Genomic DNA, 23,569 nt, shown 5'->3' with positions numbered 1-23,569 from the left:
AGAGGTGACCAGGGTGGAGCAGAGGCCTGAAGACACTCCTGGTGGAGGGAAGGCCCGTGTGGGGAGCTGCGCCCGATCTTGCTGGGCCTGCTCAGGAGCAGGTGAAGCCAACGGGTGGGTCAAAGCCAGATTTCGGAGGCCCGGGAGGGAAGCCAGGCTACAGGGTGTGGGTTTATGCGGGCAGCCAGGAGCCCGTCGGGGTACGAGCAGGCAGTCACGTGGTCATCCAGTCTACAGGCGTTCACGGGATGTCCACTAGGTTTCAGGCCAGTGGCAGGTGCTGAGCTGCGAAGATGAACTTGACACAATGAACTCAAAGCCCAGTAAAGGGAGATCTAAACCAGTGGGTGCAATGGGATGATGATGATGATGATGATGATGATGATAGCTTACACTTACAAAGCATCGCGTGCAAGGGCGTGCATCCTCGGAACCAGAATAGAAGACAAAGGCAAAGTCGTTCCAATGATGCGTAAATGGAAATAATTTGAGATCCCTCCTTCACACGAAAAAGCCTAGGCTATGGGAATCCAGCCACCCAATCAACAGCCTTCAAAGGAACAACAGTCGTGACCTACCTGCTAGAATCACACGAACCCTTTTATCGTGAGGGTGGGACGCTTTATTCCCAGTGTTTGGGGCATCGCGAGGGCACCGTGGCTCGCCCGCTGGCAGCCCGGTTAGAAGGAGAACCGCCATTCCAGGGCCACGGGCCCCGCAGGACGAAGAGAGCCGCCTGGGCACCGTTGACAGAGGCCCGAGCTGGTCGGTCTGCAGCCTCAGGGGCAGCAGCGGCGGCTGAGTCGGCCAGTCCCTCACCAGGCACCGCACCGGGGGCAGGGGACACTGAGAACATAACCCGCGGCTCCGGGGACAAGCAGTCGTGTCCCGAGCGCCAAGGCCAGCAGGACCCTGGCGTCGATGGGCCTGGCTCTCACCTCCGACTCACTGTTGGCCAACAGTCCGGCCTCGGGAAGTTGCACACCCACTCCGAGCCCATTTCTTCATCCCCAGGTGTCGTAAGAAGTACATGAGACGTGTGCAAAGAGCCTAGAATTGTGTTCTTGGTGCATGCACACACACACACATACACATACACACACATACACACACACACACAACATACATACACACAAACATACATACACACACACACACACTCACACACACTCACACCCGAGGTGGGAGGAAGCTTGCAGGCGATGGATGTGTCCATGGCATTGGTTGTGGTGATGTGTTACGGTGTGTACTTGTCTCCAAACTCTACTTGTGTGCATTAAACGGGTAAGGCTTTTAGTGTAGCATACCTCAATACCGCGGTTAAAAGACAAACAAAATAACCTCCAACAATGCCGTGACAGAGACTTTCAGTAATTAAGTCTCATTCTTCCCCCATAAGCCGTTTCTTTGCCTTTAAGAACATGGCTCGGATACAGAGGAATTCACTCCTTGTTGAAGGGAGCAGTTGTTGTCTAGGGGAGCCACTATGGGCGGGTGCATGGGCTGTTCCCCGCTGGAGGGAACGGGGCGGGGGGGGGGGGGGCCTGAGACGGCCCACCTAGTGGATGCCCGGCCTCTCTCCAGTTTGCAGGAAGCTGCTGCACGCACTAAGCAAAGCCCTGGTGTCCGATTCCGAGCTGAGGACCCTGGACTTCGCCCCCTTTGGGTCTCAGTCAAGAATGACAACGCACATAATCGATGCCACTCCGGGGAAGGTGCTCCAGGAACACAGGAGAGAGATATTTAAGTCAGAGGGGCGAGGACCTGTGACTTACAGGAGGGGGCTGTGGAGGGGGTGCCAGTAGAGGAGTGACATTGAATTACCCGCTTAGCCACTCAGTAAGCTGACTGAACATCCACCACGTTGCGGCTCTGATGATCAGCAGTGAGCAGAACAAAGCCTCCCTTCTCCCCATTCCGGCAGAGCCGATGGTACTGAACAGGGAAAGCCCGGCAGCGCGGAGAGCTCTGGGAGAACACGGGCCTGGTGGGGCGTGGGGGAGGCCGCGGGGAGGTGCCATCTAAGCTGAGATCTGAGCGGCAGTGTGGGAAGCTCAGGAGCCATCTAACAGGCAGACGGAGCAGCTGCAGAAAGTCCAAGGGGACTGAACTTGGTATTGGGAGTTGGCGGAGCCGACTACTGAGCCTGCGGTGCCGCGGACGAAACGGGTGCAGCTGAGATGGAGAGGGAGGCACTGCCCACCCTGCGCCAGGCCCGGCCGCTCGGCACAGTGAACTTGGAGACCTTCGGGGAGTTCCATGCGGCAGAGGGAGGGGCTGCATCGTCAGCTGGTGGGCAGTGAGTCTTAGACTGAGAACCCGAAGGATAGTTACTCTCATGCCACGCAAAGAACCCCACGAAGCCACGACTGCAGGCTCTGAGATCCCTCCACGTTGCTGCGAGAGAGGTTCCAATACCACGTCTTGTTTGTTTTTTAATATATTTTTATTGATTTCAGAGAGGAAGGGAGAGGGAGAAAGAGATAGAAACATCAATGATGAGAATCACTGATCGGCTGCCTCCTGCACGCCCCACACTGGGACCAAGCCAGCAACCCAGGCCTGTGCCCTGACCAGGAATCGAACTGTGACCTTCTGGTTCATAGGCCGATGTTCAACCACTGAGCAATGCCAGCGGGCTTATTTGTGTTTCTTGTTCTTGAACCAAAGTCCTCGATATGCACATCCCATGAGAGGTCAGAGTTCACCTCACGTGTGTCTGCAGATTCAGGTTAATGTGAAATTTCTTCTTGCTACATCTGAAGAGGTCACGATGGTAATGTCTGTTAGATGGGATGTTAGACTGAGTCAGTTGTGCTTTGTAGGCAGGGCGAGGGGGGGCGTGGCGATTCACCTTCTTAGGAGGGAAGAGGCATCACGTGATGTCAGGTTGGTAACAAACATGTGATTCTTATTTGGGAGAATTTTGTCTCAGTGCACAAGGTGAACGCAGCCCATTGCCTGCCTCATATCCATGATCTCCCCTTCGTTCTTATCCACAGAACATCAGATTTGATCATCAGTGAGCCCAACCACAAACACTTGCCTTCTAGATGACCTGTGACACGTCAGGCCAACTCGATGTAGACAGAAGTCCCTAGGGAGGGTGTTCTTTCTGAAGAAACAGGCACAGCCTGGGTGGGAGACAGCCCATTGCCCTGTCCCCTTTTCTCCTCGTATTTCCAGTGACTTGGTGACGCTGTTAGTGTTGCTGGGAGTCTTCTAATTTCTTCAAATATGTTGCAAAACCACTATGTTGGTTTTGGATCACTGTCTAATGAGGTCTATGGCTAAACCTTTGTGTTTGTACCGACCTGCAGTTAAACTGTAGACATAATACACAGTTAAGCTGTTTTAGGAAAAGGAGTTCTCAGAATTCATTCCACTGAAAGCAACACTCGCTCCCTTTTCAGGACCCAGAAAAATCTAGTCAATAAGTATTTCTTAACATTCACTGAACATACAGTATCTATAAGGACAAAGATAATCCTTTCATGTGCTTTGAGGGATAGAGATGATGAAAACAAGGTTCTTCACAGGGAGTTGACAATTTCATGAAATGACAGTTGTGTTGACAAATACATGTAAAACCAGTGTGTACCTGATGAGGTGGCCATGGCCAGTTGCCCCAGAAAAGCCCCCAAGCGGCCATGAGTGGATGCAGATACAAGGACTGCGCCCCGGCTGCAGGCAAAGCACACGTTTCGCGGCTGGGAACCTGGACGATCTGGCTCAGAGAGTAGCAAAATTGTTGCCTACATGGTTTCTGGATGATAAAGAGCCTGGGGCTATAAAACAGTCCTGTACTCCTTCAGCCTGGGGCCGTCTCCCTCCATGTCAGCCAAGGCCACGGGCTCGGATCCCCAGCCCCCTGACGGGAGGGCCCCAGGGTCACAGCGGGAGCCCTGCCCACCGGCCGGCACCCTTATCTGCGTGCTGCTTCAGGGTTTGAACAGGCCGTGCGGCCGGTGCGGATGCACAAGTGCCATGAGAGCACTCCAGGGAGACTGAGGAGGCCTGAGGAGGAAGAGACCGTTCTGGTCGGGGGCAGGAAGGAGGTGGCATTGGAGCTAGACCTTGAGAGACGGATGGCCTTCTGCACGGTGAGGATGGGAGTTAGGGCATGGGGAACATGGGACACCGTGAGTGACCGCCCCGGGAGGGGAGCAGAGCTGTGGACTGGGAGTGAGAGTGTGCAGGTGTCCGGGGAAGCAGTGAAGATGGGGCTGGAGGGGAAGGCCAGGCCAGGCCAGGCCAGGCTCAGAGGATCGGCATTCAATATACGAGTGAAGGGAGCCGGGGGGGGGGGGGGGGGGCGGTTCTTGAGCAATCAGTAAAGCATGTGAGTAAATAAGTTTGGCAACTTCATCACCCATGAAGCGCTGGTGGCATAACTGGGAGATCCCTTAAAATGTCCAGGCACGAACGGCCACGTGTGGTTGAAGGCTAGGACTCGGAGTTTTACTGTTTTACTGTTCCTGGAGGGCGGGGGGTGCCCAACGGAGAAGGAAACCACACGTGGGAGAATAGCAGGAGTGTGAACACACAGAGGGAAGGCAGGAAGAGGGCTGAGGGGCATGGGAACCTCCGCATGCAAATGTGCCACAGGCAGCGAGGAGGAAAAGGAGGAACTCAGGAGAGAGGTGGAGCGGCGAGTCACCGGCACTGGCACTGCGGTGAGTCAGCGAGTCTGGCTTGCCCAAGCCGAGGAACACGAATGGAATAACAGGTCCTAAGTACATGGCACGGGCCACAAGGAAGACAGATCTAGGATCACCTTGGGGGGAAAACAAAACAAAACACTGCGATTAGTGGTATTTATAGCTCCTGTCTGTTTTACCAGCTGTTAGGTTCCCAGACACTGACCCTGAGCCTGACCTCCTACCTGGCAGGTGAAACGTGATACCTGAACCGCCCGCTCTTTCCAGCCTAGAATAAGAGAGTACGTGAGCCGCACGACTCAGGTGGCGAGGCCCGCCTTTCTTTGGAAGGAAAGGCACACGGCCCTGAACCAGAGTTCAGCTCGAGTTACTGGCGATCGCCAAGCCAATTCCACAGCTACAACCGCGGAAACGTGGCCCAGGCGGCGCCGGGCGGTCCCAGGGCCACGGCCGCCGAGGGGGATTGGGGGGAAAGGTAACAGCGGAGGAGAACGCGAGCTGTTGGACCAAGGGCCGCCGATGGCGTCGCTCCCAGTGGGCGGCTGGCTGGCGTCATCACGCGCACCCGTCCCATGGCTCACCACCCTCGGCCACTGCAGGTCCATTCCCCGCCGGCCCGGAAGCTGGGGCGGGGCCACCAGGAGGGGGCAAAGGCGCAGGAAAGGCCGTTGGGAGGAGCCGGGAGAGGACGTCCCCCCGGGCGTACTACATTTCCCAGAGTCCAATGCGGCAACAAGACTGGCTCCCGGGGCGCCGATGGGGCACTGGCGGCCTGGGATTGGTAGTCCGCGTCCAGCGGCCGCGCCGGTGGGGAGAGGCACGGGGATTGGCTAGCGCGAGTCCTAGCCCCACCCACATGCGGTGACACCAGGCGGCCGTCTTGCTACTTAAGGCGTCGTGGCCGCGTCCGCCCCGCCTTAGCTCCCGCGCTAGAGAGAAACATGTATCGTTTCCGATCACAGCTCTTCACCGGGATTTCTGCAGCCGCCAGCGCCCGCTCTCACCCACGCCGCTCCTCGCCTCTGTTAGCCGAAGCCTCGCCGCTCAGCCGCCCGCCGCACAGACGCACGAGTAAAAAGTGCAGCTCCATCGGCTGATCCTCGCTGAGCTCCGAGTCTGGGCGGCACCGGGCGTCCCACGATGCCGAAGAATAAGAAGCGGAACACTGCCCACCGCGGCGGCAGTGGTGGCGGCGGCGGCTCAGGGGCAGATGCAGGGACGGCGACGACGGCAGGTAAGGGGGTCTCCCCGCCGCCGGTGTCCCGGTGGCCGGCCGGGCTGGCGCGTCTTTTCGCCGGGGGCACGCTGGGAGTCGTAGTTCTTGTCTTGCTCGAGATGTGCGTCGGCCTGGCGCCTGGCAGGGCTGGCGAACTACGACTCCCAGCGTGCCCCGGGGGGCCGCACCTCGCGCGATTTGGAGCTGGCGTGCGATCCGAACTCTTGGGCTCTGGCGGTGGGGGCGGGGAGGGGGCAGTGGGTCCTTGGGCCCGAGAGCGGGTTGGGGTCCGGGTGGCTTGGCGCTGAGCGAGGGGGGCAGGGTCCTCAGAGGCCGGTGCCTGCCCCAGCGCGCCCCTCGTCGGGGTGGGGCAGGGCTGGGGGTGCGCCCCTGCTGTCACTGGTCGCCTTTGACCGCCTGCGCCAACGTGGAGCTGCTGGCACTGCCAAACGCCTGCCGGGTTTGGACGGGCCCGTGGGTCACGCGGCCCGGCCTCGGGCGCTGGAGCCGGGGTGACGCAGAGGCGCCCATGCGGCCTCCCCTCCCGCTCCCCTCCCGCGCCTCCCGCGTGCCCACCCGGCCAGGCGGGGGCGGGGCGCCCGGGGGTGGAGGTGGGGGGGTCACCGTCCCAGCCCCGGTGGGCCCCGACCCCCAAGTGCCACCTGCAGAAACCCCCGTCCCCCGGCGCCCAGGGGCGCCGACCTCCGCGTCCCCGGGGCGGCACCACGCTCTCCTTTGTCCCGGGGGCTCTGCTCTGAGCCCGGGGAGGCGGCGCCGGGGAGCTCAGGTTGCCTTGGCCGGAAGTTTGGTTTCTGGTGTGTCCTGGCCGCACAGTTGAGGCTTTTCCAGGATGGGTCGCTGCCCAACTGGATGTTTGACCCCCCACTCCCAGTTACACGGATGGAACAAAAGGACGCCCAGCAGAAAGCCCTGCCGGACACCGCGCTGAGCTCCGCTCCTGGGGCAGGCGTCTCCTGCGGTTCTTGTTGTAGGACTTCCAAGTTCAGTGTTGGAGTGACCTCAGAGGTCACCTGGGAAAGGCTGTGGTCGTAGATATTTGTCAGGTCGTTGCCATCGGATCCTAGAAGGACCCTTTTCCGTAGTAAGTCTGAAGGCAGGGACGATTGGAGACGGGCTCTGGAAGCTTCCCTGGAGGGCTCTGGCACGAAGCCTGTGGTCACGGACTGGACCTTTCATGGTTGACACTAGGAATGGGTGGCCGTCAATGCAGCCTCCCCCCTTTGCTTTCTCCCGCTCTTCATTTGGTGTGGACGCTCCTGATGTTCCTCGAGTCCGTTCTGGACCTCCAAAGTGTACAATGCGTCATGAGTCTGTTGTGGCATCTGGGTGCTCCCTGTGACTGAGGAACCCTCTGAACCTTCTGTGGCTCAGCTTTTCCTCCGAAGGAAACGTTTTCCTTCTGTCCTGAAGGTCCTTATTTTATCCTTTAAGTTTGCCTTTTGTTGATGAAACAAACAATGGGGAAGCGGCAGGCTGACGCCATTCGGATACTCTGGTGGTGTTGCTAATGGCCTGGAATCGTAACCAAACCTGTATTGCCGTCTGGGACTTCCTGTCGGACCTCCTTCCTCCCGGGCACCTGATAGAATGGCAGTCTGATGCTGCTGCCACTCCGATGGCTTTCAGTGGAAGGGGTGCTTAAACACCCGCACGTGTAAGTGGGGAAGGACGGTTAGGACAGTGGTCGGCAAACTCAGTCAACAGAGCCAAATATCCACAGCACAACAATTGAAATTTCTTTGGAGAGCCACATTTTTTAAACTTAAACTCCTTCTAACGCCACTTCTTCAAAATAGACTCGCCCAGGCTGTGGTATTTTGTGGAAGAGCCACACTCAAGGGGCCAAAGAGCCGCATGTGGCTCGCGAGCCGCAGTTTGCCGACCATGGGGTTAGTTTATAAGACTGTGCTTGCTTTGAGTATCTGCAGCGTGACACGGCCTCTGGAGAGTGGGTTGTGAGGTGAGATTGACTTTTTAAAAAATTTAATTTGGTTCCATGTTAATGTACTTCTTATTCAGGAAATAAATGAATAAATAACAGTTAATAGAAGAGATGGAAAATTGTCAGACACTTGTACTTACAAACCACTTACTTGATTGGTCTTTTTAAATGGCATCTAGAAGAAATGGGGTTCGCTTGAGATCTTTACATGTACAATCAAGATAACCAACTTCTGCCTGGCCAGTGTTGCTCGATGGTTGAGCATCAACCCATGAACCAGGAGATCACAGTTCAATTCACCGTCAGGGCACATGCCCAGGTGGCAGGCTCAATCCCGAATAAGGGCTGCGCAGGAGGCAGCCGATCAATGATTCTCATCATTATCTCTTTCCCTCTCCCTTCCTCTCTGAGGTCAATAAAAATACATTTTTAAAAAAGATAACCAACTTCCGTAACTTTAGTGGATTTTCCGAAGTTAGTGGAGGGCTGAAGGAAGGTAATAAAATTGGTCTATTATACAGGTGTGCGTACTTGTGATAGCACTGACTTTGGAGAGAGCCTTTTTTAGGGGCAAACAAGACCTTGCTAGTGAGTCAGCTCTCTACGAAGGAAGCCCTTGTGTCTGTAGTTGCACCTCATTAATGGCACTTAGGATCACAAGGTGGGTGAGTCTGGCTTAGATACCAGGCATTCATACAGGGTTCTTTTCCTTGTTTTTTTTTTAAATCTCTATGCCCTTTAAGTCGTGGGAAACTTAGAGACAGGAGCTCAGTAAACCCTGCCTGGGAATAGTCTTCTTGACGGATGAGAAATAGGCTGAATGTGAAAATTGTCAATTGGTGAATGAATGTTAGTAAAAGTTAAGCAGATGACTCAGCTGTTGCCATGACTTCACATCCTGGAAACAAATGAAGATCCAGAAATAGAGAGTGACGTCATAGGGCTTTGTTTGTTTGTTTGTTTATTCTTGCCCTAAGCACTCTGATCAAGAAGTTTGGGGGGCTTGGCTTCATTGCTTATTTTTTATGTCTTACTGTTTTGATTGGCAGTTTATTCCCTTTAGGGTAGCAAGCCCATTTGAAGGCTGCTTGCTTCCTCTGCTGATAGAAAAATCTGCTAAGTTCTCTGTTTTGATTTTTACAAAAAGAAAAACGCCATTATAAATAACCAACCCAACAACAAGTGACATCGTGCAGAGGATTCTTTAAGACTGACCTTAGGGTCGTAAATGTCACGTGTTTTTACAATAGGGGCCTAGTGAGGGTTGGCAGTCTTCTGTTGCACTGATAAGGAAACGGCTCCGAGTGAGGTGAATCAGTGACTCAAGGGCACTTTGGGGCAGAATTTGGGACTTATTTGAACTCATTGCTCAATGTAATGCATGACTGGGCAATCCTGTTATTAATATGAAATTCCTACAAATCACAATGACTGGGAATATGGATTTATTACTTAGGTTAATGAAGTTGACAGATTCTAATTTAAAAAAGGAGATTTTATTTTTTACTAACAGCACTGATATTTTTAAACCGATGCTTATGTTAGAACCTTTCTTTTACAGGTAGTTTATCTAACAGGCTGTATCAAATACCAAAACTTCCATTTTAAGCCTCTTTTCCCTCTCAGTTCAGTTATCATAAAACTACCGTCCTGTAACTCCTTAAGTTCCTTCACGTAGGACATGTGTATCCCAAAAACCCATTCACCAGTTACTGTTTCCCAAGTCATGCTTGTTGGAAAAGATGTTTGTCTTAGTCTTATGATGACCTATGACATCATAGTTTATTTCTGGATCTATTTCCATTGTCTTCCTGATTTGAGATGGTGGTTAGGAAATAGTTTTTCCATCTCTAATCTGGAGCTGCCGGTCAGATGATAGATGTATTTCTGAAGTTGATGGATATTGTAAATTGTTCATGCTCGGAAGTACATATTAGGTGAATTCACTTATTTTAGAAATATTTGTGTGTTCTTTTATAGCATAATCATGTTTTCATAAATAAGTTTTGGGTTTTTATGACTGGATTCCTCTTAAGTAACTACTAAGATTCCCAAATAAAATATTTGCATCAATGGCTGCAAAGTCTCTTACCTCCACCTTTGTTGACTTCCCAGGTGGCCAGCATAGGAATATTCAACCGTTCAGTGATGAGGATGCATCGATTGAAACGATGAGCCACTGCAGTGGTTACAGCGATCCTTCCAGTTTTGCTGAAGATGGTATGCCTTTTACATTCCATTTGCAACTTTAAAAGGATGCTTTTGGTGGTGAAGGAATTCTTCCACCACTTAACTGACCGCGGCTGATTGGTTCCTGTTGTTCCTTAGGACCAGAAGTCCTGGACGAGGAAGGGACACAAGAAGACTTGGAGTACAAGCTGAAGGGGTTTATTGACCTGACCCTGGATAAGAGGTAGAGCATTTTGGAGACACTCCCCATGGGCTATTTTGTCAGCACCCTCGCTGTGCCACGTGGGCAGGCCTCTGACTTAACAACAATGTGGTCTGTGTGTTTTTTAAGGTTGATTTGTTTGCATATGATGCTTGTTTTTTTTTTTTTGACTTTTGATGTGGGTAGAAACGTGCCTTAGAATTTAGATAGACTCCGATTAGTCGTTGTTCCAGCATAATGCCCGTCACTGTGTCTGACTGCAGCCTGGATGGATGTGCTGAAGTAAGAGTTAATGTTCTAGAAAGGACAGCTGGACTTCCTGTATGCCTCGTGTTCACAGTTTTGTTAGGGACATGAAAAATACCAAAGCTAGTTGTTTTCTTACTGCCCAGTAGCTCTAGAATGCGCTTAAAACCAATGGAATTAAAGAGCCCAGGGGATGAGACAGGAACTCTAGACTTTTGTAGTGTTAAAAAAATGTGCGTTTACTTTAAATGTAGAGGGTATTTGTGGAATATGGAATACAGGAGAGCATGTCCTGCCCATTGAAATGATAAAATACTATGTGGTCATTTAAAGTTGTGGTTTTAAACTATAAACAGAAAAATGCTGAGATATGGAGCAGCTTAAAATGTTTTGTGTAATAAGGTGAGTGTAGATGAAAAGTATATTATTAGAAAACTAGAGGCCCGGTGCACGAAATTCATGCATAGGAGGGCAGGTTGTGTCCCTCAGCCCAGCCTGCACCCTCTCACAATCCAGGACTGCTGGCTCCCAACTGCTTGCCTGCTTGCCTTCCTGATTGCCCCTAACCGCTTCTGCCTGCCAGCCTGATCACCCCTATCCACTCCCCTGCCAGCCTGATTGATGCCTAACTGCTCCCCTGCCAGCCTGTTTGCCCCTAACTGCCCTCCCCTGCAGGCCTGGTCCCCCCCCAACTGCTCTCCCCTTCAGGCCTGGGTCCTCCCCAACTTCCCTCCTCTGCCATCCTGGTCACCCCTAACTGCCCTCCCCTGCAGGCTTGATCGCCCCCATCTGCCCTCCCTTGCAGCCCTGGTCCCTCCCAACTGCCCTCCCCTGCTGGCCATCTTGTGGTAGCCATCTTGTGTGTTGGAGTGATGGTCAATCTGCAAGAGTGATGGTCACTCTTTTATTAGATAGGATAGAGGCCTGGTGCATGGGTGGGGGCCAGCTGGTTTGCCCTTAAGGGTGTCTCGGATCAGGATGGGGGTTCCCTTGGGGCGTGGGGCGGCCTGGGTGAAGGGCCTGTGGTGGTTTGCAGGCCAGCCATGCACCCCGGCGACCCAAGCGGAGGCCCTGGTATCTGGGGTTTATTTATCTTCTACAATTGAAACTTTGTAGCCTGGAGCGGAGCCAAGCCTTCTGCTCACTCCGTGGTGGCAGCCATTTCTGTTGGGATTTATGTATCTTCTATAATTGAAACTTTGTAGCCTTGAGTGGAGGCCTAGGCTGGCCAGGGTGTGCGGAAAGCTTGGCTTCCTCCATTGCCGGGGAAACCCAAGCCTCCTGCTCGCTCTGTGGCCGCAGCCATCTTGGTTGGGTTAATTTGCATACTCACTCCTGATTGGCTGGTGGACGTGGCTTGTGGGTTTAGCAGGGTGATGGTTAATTTGCATATTACTCTTTTATTAGATAGGCTGTTTAGAGCTGATGACAATTAGATTGTAAAAATCTATAAACAAAACGCTCAGGAGGGGAGACGAGCCCAGAGTGAAAGTCACTGACCGCTCTTGTTTCCGACAGCGCCAAGACCAGGCAGGCGGCCCTCGAGGGCCTGCGGAGCGCCCTGGCTTCCAAGCTGCTCTCCGAGTTCCTCCTGGAAAGAAGGATGACTCTGACCGACAGCATCGAGCGCTGCCTGAAGAAAGGTACCGTCCTGGTGGTGGAGAGCCGGCTGCCCCCTCTGCCGCGCCCCGTCACGGCCCTGAGGCCCCCTTGTCAGGAACGCGCTCGAAGCCGACTCCCTACCAGCTCCGTGTTGTCTGTGGGAACAGCCTGGAGCGCGGGCGCTGGGTCGGCGTCCTGTTGTGTCCGACCGCGGAGGCTGTTGTCATGGTGGCAGAAAGGCGGGGAAGCGGGGTCGGATGCTAACTAAAGCGAGCATTGAAAAGGCCATTTTTTATTTTCCTAAACTTGAGAAAGGACCATAATTTTCTAGCTCGTTTTCCCTGGTGCTTTTTAAAACAGCCGTGCTTGTGTCTGACGGCATTTCCAGGTTACCCCTTGGGGTATTTGAACTTGAGGACTTTGTGATAGAGGTTCTGGAATTCATATTGTCATAATCATGGGGCCTTTAAGAATAAAGGAAGATCTTAAAGAGGGAGTCTGGCATTACCAGACTGGTCAATTTTAGGAACCCCCAAAAATTGACAAGATTTGGGGCTGCCACCTTACCCATTTTGCCGAGTAAGAACGTTATGGAGATAATTACCTTCCGTTATTCTGACTTGATGAACAAAGTATTTCTAGCACAAACCCCGTGGGAACACACAGGTTCCTCTGAGTTGAATGAGATGCGCTCCATTCCTGACTCTCACCGCCTCGGGGAGGGGTCCTGCTGGGTGGGTGGGCGCGCGGTGTCTGACCCACTCGGTGCAGAATAGAGAAGGCCTACGGAGACTGTCCAAGCTCATGGAACTTGGTTAGAGCTGTCCTTATGGAGCCAATGGCTTTGTGAAAGGTGTTTCCATGGAAACTGTCTCCTATAAGGAGCTGAGCTCGGTGACCTTTAACAATTCCATTCCAGCCTGCACATTTTACCCGTTTCCAGTGTAGCCGGTAGTAACCTACACCTTCAGGAAGGTGTTTCTGTGGTCTGAGAGGGCTTCACTTTTCCTCCCTCTGGGGCCCCTGGGAGTTCGCTTTGCCCCGTGGGCTGGGTGCACCTACCAAGCTTGGGGAGGGAGTCGGGGCTGGTGCCCTCGCCTGGGGGTGCAGGGAGGGTTTGGAAGGTCACCCGGCTGGCGGGTCCTTGTTTTCTGAACTGTGACAGCACCCCCTCAGGGCGGCATCCATCTGCAGGTCACAGAGGCGAGGTCTGCCGCCCGCGGGAGAGGGACTCGGTGGCGATCGTGTGGCTAAGCAGTGGGTCTGATTCGAGCAGTCAGTGTCCAGAGTTGAGCTCTGGCTTCACGCCGGGTTTCCCGCTCATGTCAAAGCCCGCGTGTGATGGAGCATGACTGAATGTTACGGGTCCCGTCCATGGTGGGATGTGTTTGGCCGTTGCTGCCTTGATACATTGGTCCTTGGAAGTACCTCGTCGCAGTTGTCTCCTGGCTCCCCGCAGGGAAGAGCGACGAGCAGCGCGCAGCCGCAGCCCTGGCGTCTGTCCTTTGCGTCCAGCTGGGCCCCGGGATCGAAAGCGAAGAGGTTTTGAAGGCCCTGGGACCCGTCCTGAAGAAAATCATTTGCGACGGAACAGCTAGCATCCAGGCGCGGCAAACGGTGAGTCCGAGGGCTTTGAACGTGTTGGTTTGGGCGACACCTGGACGTGTGAGCGTGACCTGGAGACCAGCCTTCTCGATCCCGGGACAGCAGGAGGGAGTCTAGTGCCGGCCGGAGGAGAGGCAGAAAGAAGGCTCCCTCCTCCCAGCGCTGCCTGCGGGGCTTCCCGGTCAGCGCTGTCCTCCGAGGCGGCCCGGGTGGCAGGCAGGTCGCTTGTATAGAAATGCTGTGTTCTGAGGCATGTTTGCCTTGGGGTCTCCTCGCGTACTCACTTTAGCCCCCTTTTCCTCCAACAAAAGGCGGTTGCAGGGTTCCCAACCTCTTCCATCATGTTCCAGAACAAGAAAAATCTGAGCTAATGAAATGCTGCTTTAGGGGAGAAGTTTGAGGACAGTTCCTTTGTTTTATGAGATTGCTGCTGCTGGTTGCTTATTTTTTTGAAAGGTGATTTATTTTTTACAAGTTTTCATAGTAAACTCTACATTAAAACAAATGCATATAAGTGATTTTAAAAACCTATAGCAAACTTAATGCTCTAACGGTTTTTGATAGAGAGAGTGGATGTGCTGATGGAAGGGATGTGCTGATGCCCGGGGGCCATGACAGGGATGCAGGCAACTCGGAGCTAGACCAGCCAGGAAGCAGGTTCTCCCCTCGCGCCTCCAGAAGGAGCTAGAAAAGCCTTGATTTTAGAAAATCCAATTTCAGACTGCTGCCTTCCAGAACTATAAGAGAATAAATTTGTGTTGTTTCAAGCCACTAAATTTGTTATGGCAGCTATAGAAAACATACAGGTAGCTTTAAAAAATGACAACAAATTAAAGGTTTTAATAGAGAAAGTAGTTTTCTTTATCCCAAGTGTCCAAGCCTCATGTGTCTTTGATTGGAATTGAAGTTTGCAAAGATCCGCTAGGGCAGTGGTCGGCAAACTCATTAGTCAACAGAGCTGCAGTTTGCCGACCCCGGCGCTAGGGGAAGGAAGGCAGTGACGGTCGACGTCAGAGTTCGGTAGCAGAGCTTGAGCCACACCCGCCGCTTCCCTTAGCCGTGGTCCTGCCGGCTCCTCTCTAGCACTGCTGGGCCCTGGTGCAGGCGTGCAGGTGGGAAAATGCTCACATGGAATTGTGGCAGCAGGAAGATGGAGAATTAACACAAGATGGCAGGCATTAATGGCTGCGTGTTCATTCGTTTTAGTGTGCCACGTGCTTTGGCGTTTGCTGTTTCATCGCCACGGACGACATCACTGTGAGTATGGGCCTGGGGCTGCGGCTCCCCCCCCCCCCCCCCCCCCCCCCGGGTCTCACTGAGGGGCTCACTGGTCTGTTCCCGCCCAGGAGCTGTACGCCGCCCTGGAGTGCCTGGAGGGCCTCTTCTCCAAGGCCGGCCTCAAGGACAAGGACCCCGGCGGCGGGCTCCCCGTCAGCGCGCTCCTGGCCTGGGCGCTGCTGCTCACCATCTGCCCGGCCGGCGAGCTGAAGAAGAGGCTGGAGACGTACGTGTCGTTGGCCTCGCTTTCACGAACGCGTTTGTCGGCGCCATCGGTGGTGCTCGGCGTGATGACTGCCTGTTTTCTAGGCATTTCCACAAACTCCCGAGCCTCCTGTCTTCGGACGACGTGAACATGCGGATAGCGGCCGGGGAGACCGTGGCGCTGCTGTTGGAACTGGCCCGGGGCATGGAGAGCGTGAGTGCCGTCCCCCTCCCGGGGGGGCAGCATGGAGGGGGCCGGAGCCCGGCCGGAGGGAGCCCTGGCGGCCCATCGCCTGCGTCTGGGCAGCGGCCACGTGATGCTTGCAACCCTGAAACCAGAGGGCGGGCAGGGCAGCTTCGGGATGGAGTCCCTCACACCCGCCTGTGCCGTCTGCTGCCAGAGGCGCGGGGGGTGCTCCTGCGGGGGGAGCACGTGTCTGCACTCGGGGCTGCGGGCACGGCGCTCCCTCATGGGTGTTAGACGGCGGATGGCTGTCAGTCAGCACAGGTGTGCGGTCAGGGGAGCTTAGTCACTGCTGTGTGACTCCAGGGGGAACCAGGCCTGGCCCTTCAGTCGGGGCCCTGTGCTTTGCCGGTTCCCCGCCCCCCATCGTCTCGTGGGTGCCACCACCACGGTCGGCCCCGGGGGCGAGGGGGGTTGGAGTCTGACAGGCACCCCCCGTCCCGGAATGTCCCGGTTCCGCCCTCCGAGTCCTGTGCTCTGGGACACCTCGCCTCGGGCTGACGGGACAGCTGGCCCTGCTCCTGACCGCGGTGTGAATCTCGGGTTACGTACTAGGCCTTTGATTTAAGGAGAAAGACTGTTTCCAGAATGAAACGTGTGCAGTTAAATCATTAACAGTGAGTAGCGCACTGAGACGCGCACTGCTCCGGGCGGCCCTCGTCCTTCACATGCCGCGTGGCCTGAGTTAAAATGTTCAGACTTGAAGTTTATGTCTGGGAAGTGCCCTTTCCTGCCCCCCCCCCGCCCCCTTTTCGAAGGGGAGCAGGTAGGAGGGAGAAGGAGGTGTTAGGCTGTCAGTGGCCAAGGATTCTCTCCGTGAGAAACGACTCGGGTTAGTGATCAGGCTGATGTTGCCCAGCGAGAAGGCTCCCTAACCACAGGCCCGGCAACGCCGTCCGTTCTTAACCTTGTTCCTCTCCTGCCTCGACGGCTCATCCCTTTCCTCTCCGATGCTTAAGGTGAACCACTAACGCAGCGTCAGGAACACGTGTGAGTTTGTGTGTTGAACTTGTCCCTGGCCTAGTGAACGTGCGGGAGCCCCGAGGGTCTCATCGGGCCGGTTCTTGTCCGGGACAAAGGGAACTGGCTCATGAAACGAACCGAGCGTTCTGTTGGCTCCTTTTGGTGAGGAAACAGGCTTTTGAAAGGATGAGTGGTGGAGTGGGGTGTTAGGGGGCGTCCGAGAACGGACCAGGAGCTGATGGAGAGTGCTGATGTACGTGAGGGGCCTCTGGGCAAGCGTGTGGCGCTGAGTCACCCAGAGCTGCTGTGGACGTGGCTGGACCAGGGGGCCCAGCAGTGATGGCTGCCTGGGAGCCGAGAGTGTCCTCCGGGCGGGGGGGTGGGGGGTGCGAGTGCTGAGACCCACCGCTGGGTCCCTAGTTCTTAGGACAAACTCAGGGATGTGTAGTTCTCTTAAGTGCTGCTTATTCTTTCACGTGTATTTGAAACCTTTCCTACGTTCTTTTTGTTTTGAGAAAACTATAAAAAGAGCGCGTAGCCAGTGACCTCCGCAGGAAACTGCCGGAGCCGGAGCTACTTCCTCCTGGAAGCAAGACTGCGCCCGTCTCGTTAGGACGGAGTGGGGTTTATTGGGATTTAAAACGGGGATCAATAGAACTTTATCTGCTTTCCTGCCTCATCCGCTTCGTAATTGCTTTTCTGGATGCGAGTCTTAATGGGTGTTGTCTCCAGCTAACGCAGACATGGGAGGCTGAATTGGAACATTTGAAGAAACCATTTGTTAGAACAGTTGATGATATTCAATCTCTAAAATGTGGACAATAAGAAAATATTTATGTGCTTGCAAGTTAGAATATCTGTTATTTTAGTTTCAACCTCATTTTCCAGCAGTATTGTAATACTCTTTTTCATTCCATATATTAAATTAAATCACATTTATACTTTCGAGATTAAACAGTTACAGACACCGTTTGAAGAAAGCCCAGAAAAAGCTGCTTATTTCAGTGGGATGCGGTAAATGATTATTACCGCCATTAGAAGAGCTGACCCGGCACTCACAGCCAGAGCTGGGTCTTCCCTAAGTGTCTGCTCTCGTTTTGGTCTTAGGTGACTTCCGCCCTCTTAGTTTTTAACGTGGCTGTAAAACAGAGTGAGGGGTAAAAACACCGCTGGTGGCAGAGGAGGCGAGAGGGGGCACGTGGGACAGGATCAACAATAAAAACAAACACCCGGAATAAAGAGGCTTCCTGAAGGGCAGCCACGGACACTGTCCCAGGGCCCCGTCGGCTCGGGAGCAGCCCCTCGTGGTCGGGTGTGGTCACCGGGGTGCGCGGGAACCGATGCTTCGTGCTGGTTTGAAACACGCCAGCGCGGCATAAACGAGGCGCTTTAAAAGGCTCCTCGGCTGCTTAGCTCGGGAATGGACGTGTGGACTCCCGGGAACGTGGGGAGAGGAAGGACAGGATGGATGCATCGATGCGCGTGAGCCTGACCCCGCTGGACGGGCCGGCTCTGGAGGACGCGGGGAGGAGCCGGTCACTAACCCAGTGTGTCTCCTCAGGACTTCCTTTACGAGGACATGGAGTCTCTGACCGAGATGCTCAGGGCCTTGGCGACCGACGGCAATAAGCACCGGGCCAAAGTGGACAAGCGGAAGCAGCGGTCGGTGTTCCGGGACGTGCTGCGGGCCGTGGAGGTGAGCCGGGCGCCGGCGGAGTTCCGGCCAGAGGGGCGGTGGGTCATGGAACCTCGCTTTGACCGAAATAATTCTCATTTCAATACTGAGCGCGTTTTCAACAACAGAAATGAAGACTTCCGTTTTTTCTTTCTTTTTAAAAATATTTTTTTTACTGATTTCAGAGAGAGAGGGAGAGAGAGAAACATCAATGATGAGAGAGAATCATGGATCGGCTGCCTTCTGCACACCCCCTGCTGGGGGTCGAGCCCACAACCTGAGCATGTGCAGTGACCGGGAATCAAACCGTGACCTCCTGGTTCATAGGTCGATGCTCAACCACTGAGCAACACCGGCCAGGCAAGACTTCTACTTTTTCAACAAATAACAATTTAATTCTGATGTGTAAAGGTATTCCTTTATTAAGTTTAAGCAGTTAAAAGTTTTCATAGCGATAGAAATTATTTCACTTGGGTGTGCGTGGCCATGACTTAAGCAGTGGGACTTAGCACAGACATCCTTAGCGTCGTGTTTTTTTGTGTGGATGGTAAAGTATCGCCTGGCCCTCAGTAGCCTGAAGGTGCTAAACGCTGAAATAACAAAACCCAGCGTTTTACCAGGACCCTAACGCCATTGTCCCTGCTCCAGCCCGCTCTGGCCTCTGCAGTCTGCCCGGCAGCCCGTGGCCTGGAAAGGTCGGGGCTGGAATGGCTGGGAAGGCGTGCTGTCGGGTAAAGGCCGTCTTACTGTGGACCAGAGTCCACTGACGGGTGTGTGTGTGTGTTTGCATGTGTGTGTGCGCACGCGTGCAGGTAAAAGTATGTCATGGATATACAGGTGGTTCTTTAATAAGTGCATCACCAAAGAGCCATTCAGCCCGACCTGCCGGTGAGATTTGGAATGGGCGCTGGAACAGGTGCTCGGGCCACTCGGGCCCAGGTGTGGCGGGTTCCTCCCTGTAACCTGTGCAACTCTGGAAACCAGATGTCCCAGTTCCTGCCAGCACAGATACTCGACTTCTCTTCAAGTTTGTTGAGTGGCGTTGAGGTTGAGAAACTTTCACAACTATGTGGTTTTGCCATTAAAGTTCACCCACACTGAGTTGTGCCTTCAGGCCTGTCACCCTGAGAAATCCTGCCCTGGGGTCGGGGGGAGGAGTGGGGCAGTGCTCTGAGTCCACACGTCCCAGGGGCGGGGCTCAGTCCAACCGTCCCGTTCACGGATCTTGACGTGTGTGTCAGGAACTGGGTTGGTGTGGGGTCTCTAGCCCGTTATTTCCTCTTACAAGTTTGGCTTTCCTGTGGCCAGGATCGGGAGTTTCCCACGGAAACGGTTAAGTTTGGTCCTGAGCGCATGTACATCGACTGCTGGGTCAGAAAGCACACCTACGACACGTTCAAGGAGGTGCTGGGCTCCGGCATGCAGTACCACCTGCAGGTGAGCGGCGCTGCGCGCCCTTCAGTTGGGCGCTTGGGAGGGGGCTGCTAACGGCTGTGCGGTTAGTGGGTGCGGAACGCGCTCGGCGTGTACCAGCATGACGCCGCAGGATGCGGAGGGTGACACGCCACGACGGAGAGCGGCCCGCGGCCCCGCCTGTCCCCAGGGGAGCACTGAGGTCTTTGTGGAAACAGTGGGCGTAGCGCCAGGTTCAAGGCCGGGGAGCAGGGTCCCCGCGCGAGAGAGAGAGGGCAGTCGCGACCCCGTTCACAGCCCCTCACCTGCCGTCGTCAGCCCGCTTCCTGTCGCAGAACAGCTGACGCTAACGCAGCCTGTCGCCCTTTCCTTTGACCACAGTCGAATGAATTCCTCCGCCACGTGTTTGAACTGGGGCCCCCGGTGATGCTCGACGCTGCGACGCTGAAGACGATGAAGATCTCCCGCTTTGAACGGGTAGGTTGTGCTCTGTCCCGGCCCCGGCTGCCCGCCGTTCAGGCACGGGTTTGGCGGGCGGGGCGGGTCTCCCTGCCGCGGACCGGGCTCGGAAGCGGCGCCGAACCGCGTGGGGTGCGTGGCTCAGACGCAGACTTCTCGCCCCTATCCTGTTACCCTAGCATAGGCGTTACTTAATTTTTTCTTTGCTGTGAAGATTTTTTATTTAAGAGTAAATATTAACACGGTGCTTCTTCGGTGCCAGATAACTGAGCAGGTTCCAGGTTCGTTTTACAGATGAGGGAGCTGAAGGGCCGGTGGACCAGCAACTCATTCCTCCCGCTGACATTCAGTTCCCGGGTTCCGTTGTCCTTCCCCGGGGAAATTCCGTTGCATAACGGACTGTTGGAAAGGGGGGTGCAGCGGCGTTTGGTGGGTTCACAGTGCTGCCCAGTCCCAGAACGGTTCATCTCCGCAGAAGGAGAACCGTGAAGCCTTCGCCCCCACTCCCTCCCGCCCCTCCCCTATCCCCCCCCCCAAGTCCTCGAGGACTCCATGGCACCCTGCCGGCTCCCCACCAGCACCCGTTGCTCAGGTCCCTCACAGGAGTGGCAGGGCCCGGGCCTCAGCCCTCCGTTCCCATGCGCGAGGCACGCGTGTCCTGCAGCAGCTGGTGGACATGGCGCTGTTGCCGCTGCCCCGTTGGGCTGCCGTGGACAGTGTGTGGGTCTTGGTTAGGGCGCCTGTTCCCCGTGCTCAGGAGTGAGTGCGAGTGCTGGGCCATACGCTAACTCTGTTCCACTTCAGAAATGGCCCCATTTTACCTCTTCATAGCGGCGGCCCCTTCTCTCTGCAACATAGGAGGTCGGTCTCCTATCTGCTCCCTGACCAGCACAGTGATTCTCTTTTTTTAAATAATGTCACCCTTGGTGGCATTTTTAATACTTTTTTAAAATTTTTTATTGATTTCAGAGAGGAAGGGAGAGGCAGAGGGAGAGGGAGAGAGAGATAGAAACATCTATGATGAGAGCTAATCATTGACCGGCTGCCTCCTGCACACCCCACACTGGGGATCGAGCCTGCAACCCAGACGTGTGTCCATGACCACCTGGTTCATAGGTTGACGCTCAACCACTGAGCCACACCAGCCGTGCTCGCTCGCTCTCTCTTAAGTAAACTATTCTACTCCCACTCCCTTCTTCTCTGGAATCAATGAAAATATATAAATAAAGAAGCCATCCTGATAGGTGTGACGTGCTTAATGATACTTTTTTAGAATTTCAAATGGTCAGTTTTCTGACCACATCATTGATGGTTGGGTTTTTAATAAATGCTAATATTTTCACATACTTTTTTCTTTTGCATTATTTCTTGGAGCAAGTCCTTGGTGGGAGCACAGGGCTGGGGCATGGCTCGGACCCCATTGCCAGTTGCCTTCCAGTTACTCTACCGTTTGGAGTGGCGTCCAGCGGGCAGAGCAGGGAGCTGCCACTCTCCCGGCAGGGGCTGTGTGGTGTAAAGCACTTGTCAGTCCGCCTGGTATTAAAATGGACCTTCGTCGTATGTTGTGTGACTGACGGCATCGTTGGAATTTTTTCCACATTAGTTCATGATTCGACTTTTGATCAGATTCAGTGTTGATGCACTTTCTCCTTTTCTTACTCTTTTCCCTGGGATTTTGTTAATAGAGAGAGCCACTGTCATATGTGTTGATTTCCCCTTGTTCTTTGTGTGTGTGTGTGTTTTACAAACATAAAATATTTATAGGGTCAAATCAGTTCGTTTCTTATTTTTTAACATTTTGTAAGACTCTCTAAGCCTGTGGGTCACACCGTGTTTTCCTGTCTCCATTCCAGCATTTATATAATTCTGCAGCCTTCAAAGCGCGAACGAAAGCTCGGAGCAAGTGTCGCGACAAGAGAGCAGATGTGGGAGAGTTCTTCTAGCTTCACCCGGGAAGACCACTCCCTGATTCCAGTTTCTTCTTTTGTAATTCCTCGTGTATTTAAACTCTGTAGACAGTTTTTATCGCGGGTCAACATAGATAGCTTTTGTAGCAGGGGTTCGATTACTTATAATTTAATGTATAGATTGCAAGTGTGAGTTCTGATTATTGACTTTTCTCTGTAAATATCAGTAAACCATGAAGAAGGTGTTTGTAATGTTTGGTCATTTTTGTCTATTTATGAGGAGAGCAAAAATAGGGTATTTCATAAGAAAACTGTTAGCCAAGATGAAATCTATGTACTGTGGTGTGTCAGCCACCTTAACCTAATGAACAGCTATTACAAGGCATTTAAGATCTTAGACAGATGAGTTCTGGAGACAATTTTGGCAGCTAGTTTTTCTGGAAAAGCTGCTGTGTTTTTAACTAAGTGGAAGCTGCTGGTTTTAACTTGTCCCCGGGGTCCAGCTGTGGGGCCAGCCCTGCGGGAGGCGCTGACCCACCTGCGGCCGGGACACTGACCCACCTGTCGTGAGGCACCGCGCTCTTCATCCCCAAATAAAGGTCTTTCCACACCAAACGTGCTTCTTTTCTGTGAGAGGAAACATTGTTTATGGACTTTGTCCAGAGCTCAGAATGACGAGGTGGGGGAGGGAGGGGCGGGGGAGGGAGGGGGACATGAAAACAGGTGGAAACGCGGGGATTCGGCTCCTGGCGGAGGACTGGCTGGGTGGCTGCCCTGGGTGGTTCTTCGCTTCAGGAAGGAGTGAGCGTGTGACGCGCTGGGCTTCAGCGTGAAGCTGCCTGAGGGGCCTTACACAGCCGCACCTGCACTTGGGTCCGCAGGTGCCGAGGACGGGGCAGTCTCCTGCTCTGAACTGAGCTCTCCGGAAGGCTGACCAGTCGGGGGCCTGGTGGAGCCCCACGACGGCTGAGGAACTGCTGGGTCTCCATCTCCTCCCGAGGCGGTAATGCCTCCGGGGTGGGTGGTCCGGTGGGAGTGAGCAGACGGCCAGCGCTCCACTGAGCCCCTCCGTCTCCAAGGACGAGGGCTTGAGGCAGAGCAGGGAGCTTGGAGATGGTTTTTAAAACTGCACGATAAAAAAAAAACAAAAAAAAAACTGCACGATAGTTAAGCATTTTCACTTGTTAAGAAATTGGACATCACTTTTTCACATAAAATGAGCTTTTGAATTGATCCTCAGGTATAGATGACACGTAAGAAAATGCCATTCCGCCCTAGCCGGTGTGGTTCAGTGGATAGAGCATCGGCCTTCGGACAGGGTCCCAGGTTTGATTCCAGTCAAGGGCACATGCCCAGGTATCAGGCTTGATCCCAGTAGGGGGCGTGCAAGGGGCAGTCGATCAATGATTCTCATTGCAGTTTCTCTCCCTCTCCCTCCTCTCTGAAATCAATAAATATATTTTAAAAAGAAAGCACCCTTCCTTTACCCGGAAGGTAGAGGGGCTCCAAACTGAATGTAGATGCAACAGAAATTTTGGGACGAGAACATTCCTGAGGTGGGTTCCAGGGACATCCTGTCTGCTCCCAGCAATGGGCGGTGGGACTAAAGACCATCCTGTCACCTCCCAGCCCCTTGCACCTGCTGAGGTAGGTAGGCTGTGGGCTTGCTGGTCTCTCTGCGGCTCCTCCCGTGTCCAGCAGGGGGCAGAGCTGCTTGGCGCGTGCGCATGTGAGAGAGAGA

At 54.0% G+C, this 23,569-nt stretch overlaps 2 protein-coding genes across 3 annotated transcripts; both read left to right on the top strand.

Moving 5' to 3' along the window:
* Positions 1 to 5,558: 5,558 nt before the first annotated feature.
* Positions 5,559 to 5,758, top strand: LOC129151420 (uncharacterized). Its single transcript, XM_054726250.1, has one exon. It carries the CDS (start codon positions 5,603 to 5,605, stop codon positions 5,756 to 5,758), a length of 156 nt encoding a protein of 51 aa, XP_054582225.1. The 5' UTR covers positions 5,559 to 5,602.
* On the top strand, positions 5,738 to 22,443 carry IFRD1 (interferon related developmental regulator 1). 2 transcript variants are annotated; one of them, XR_008558101.1, is made up of 12 exons: positions 5,738 to 5,895; positions 9,956 to 10,060; positions 10,169 to 10,253; positions 11,997 to 12,121; positions 13,540 to 13,697; positions 14,892 to 14,942; positions 15,032 to 15,189; positions 15,273 to 15,381; positions 17,936 to 18,070; positions 19,338 to 19,486; positions 19,844 to 19,939; positions 21,775 to 21,861. XR_008558101.1 is itself a non-coding variant. In XM_008147186.3 (12 exons), the coding sequence occupies exons 1-12, from the start codon at positions 5,802 to 5,804 to the stop codon at positions 21,862 to 21,864; spliced, it is 1,335 nt and encodes a 444-aa protein (XP_008145408.1). In that variant the 5' UTR covers positions 5,738 to 5,801; the 3' UTR covers positions 21,865 to 22,443. The 2 variants fall into 2 exon arrangements, 1 of the variants encoding a protein (XP_008145408.1); XM_008147186.3 differs by having other exon boundaries at positions 19,358 to 19,486; positions 21,775 to 22,443.
* Positions 22,444 to 23,569: the final 1,126 nt, after the last annotated feature.

This window comes from Eptesicus fuscus, chromosome 14 (assembly GCF_027574615.1).
Source record: "Eptesicus fuscus isolate TK198812 chromosome 14, DD_ASM_mEF_20220401, whole genome shotgun sequence".
Classification (NCBI taxonomy): Eukaryota; Metazoa; Chordata; class Mammalia; order Chiroptera; family Vespertilionidae; genus Eptesicus; species Eptesicus fuscus.
This window is presented reverse-complemented; position numbering and strand designations above follow the sequence as displayed.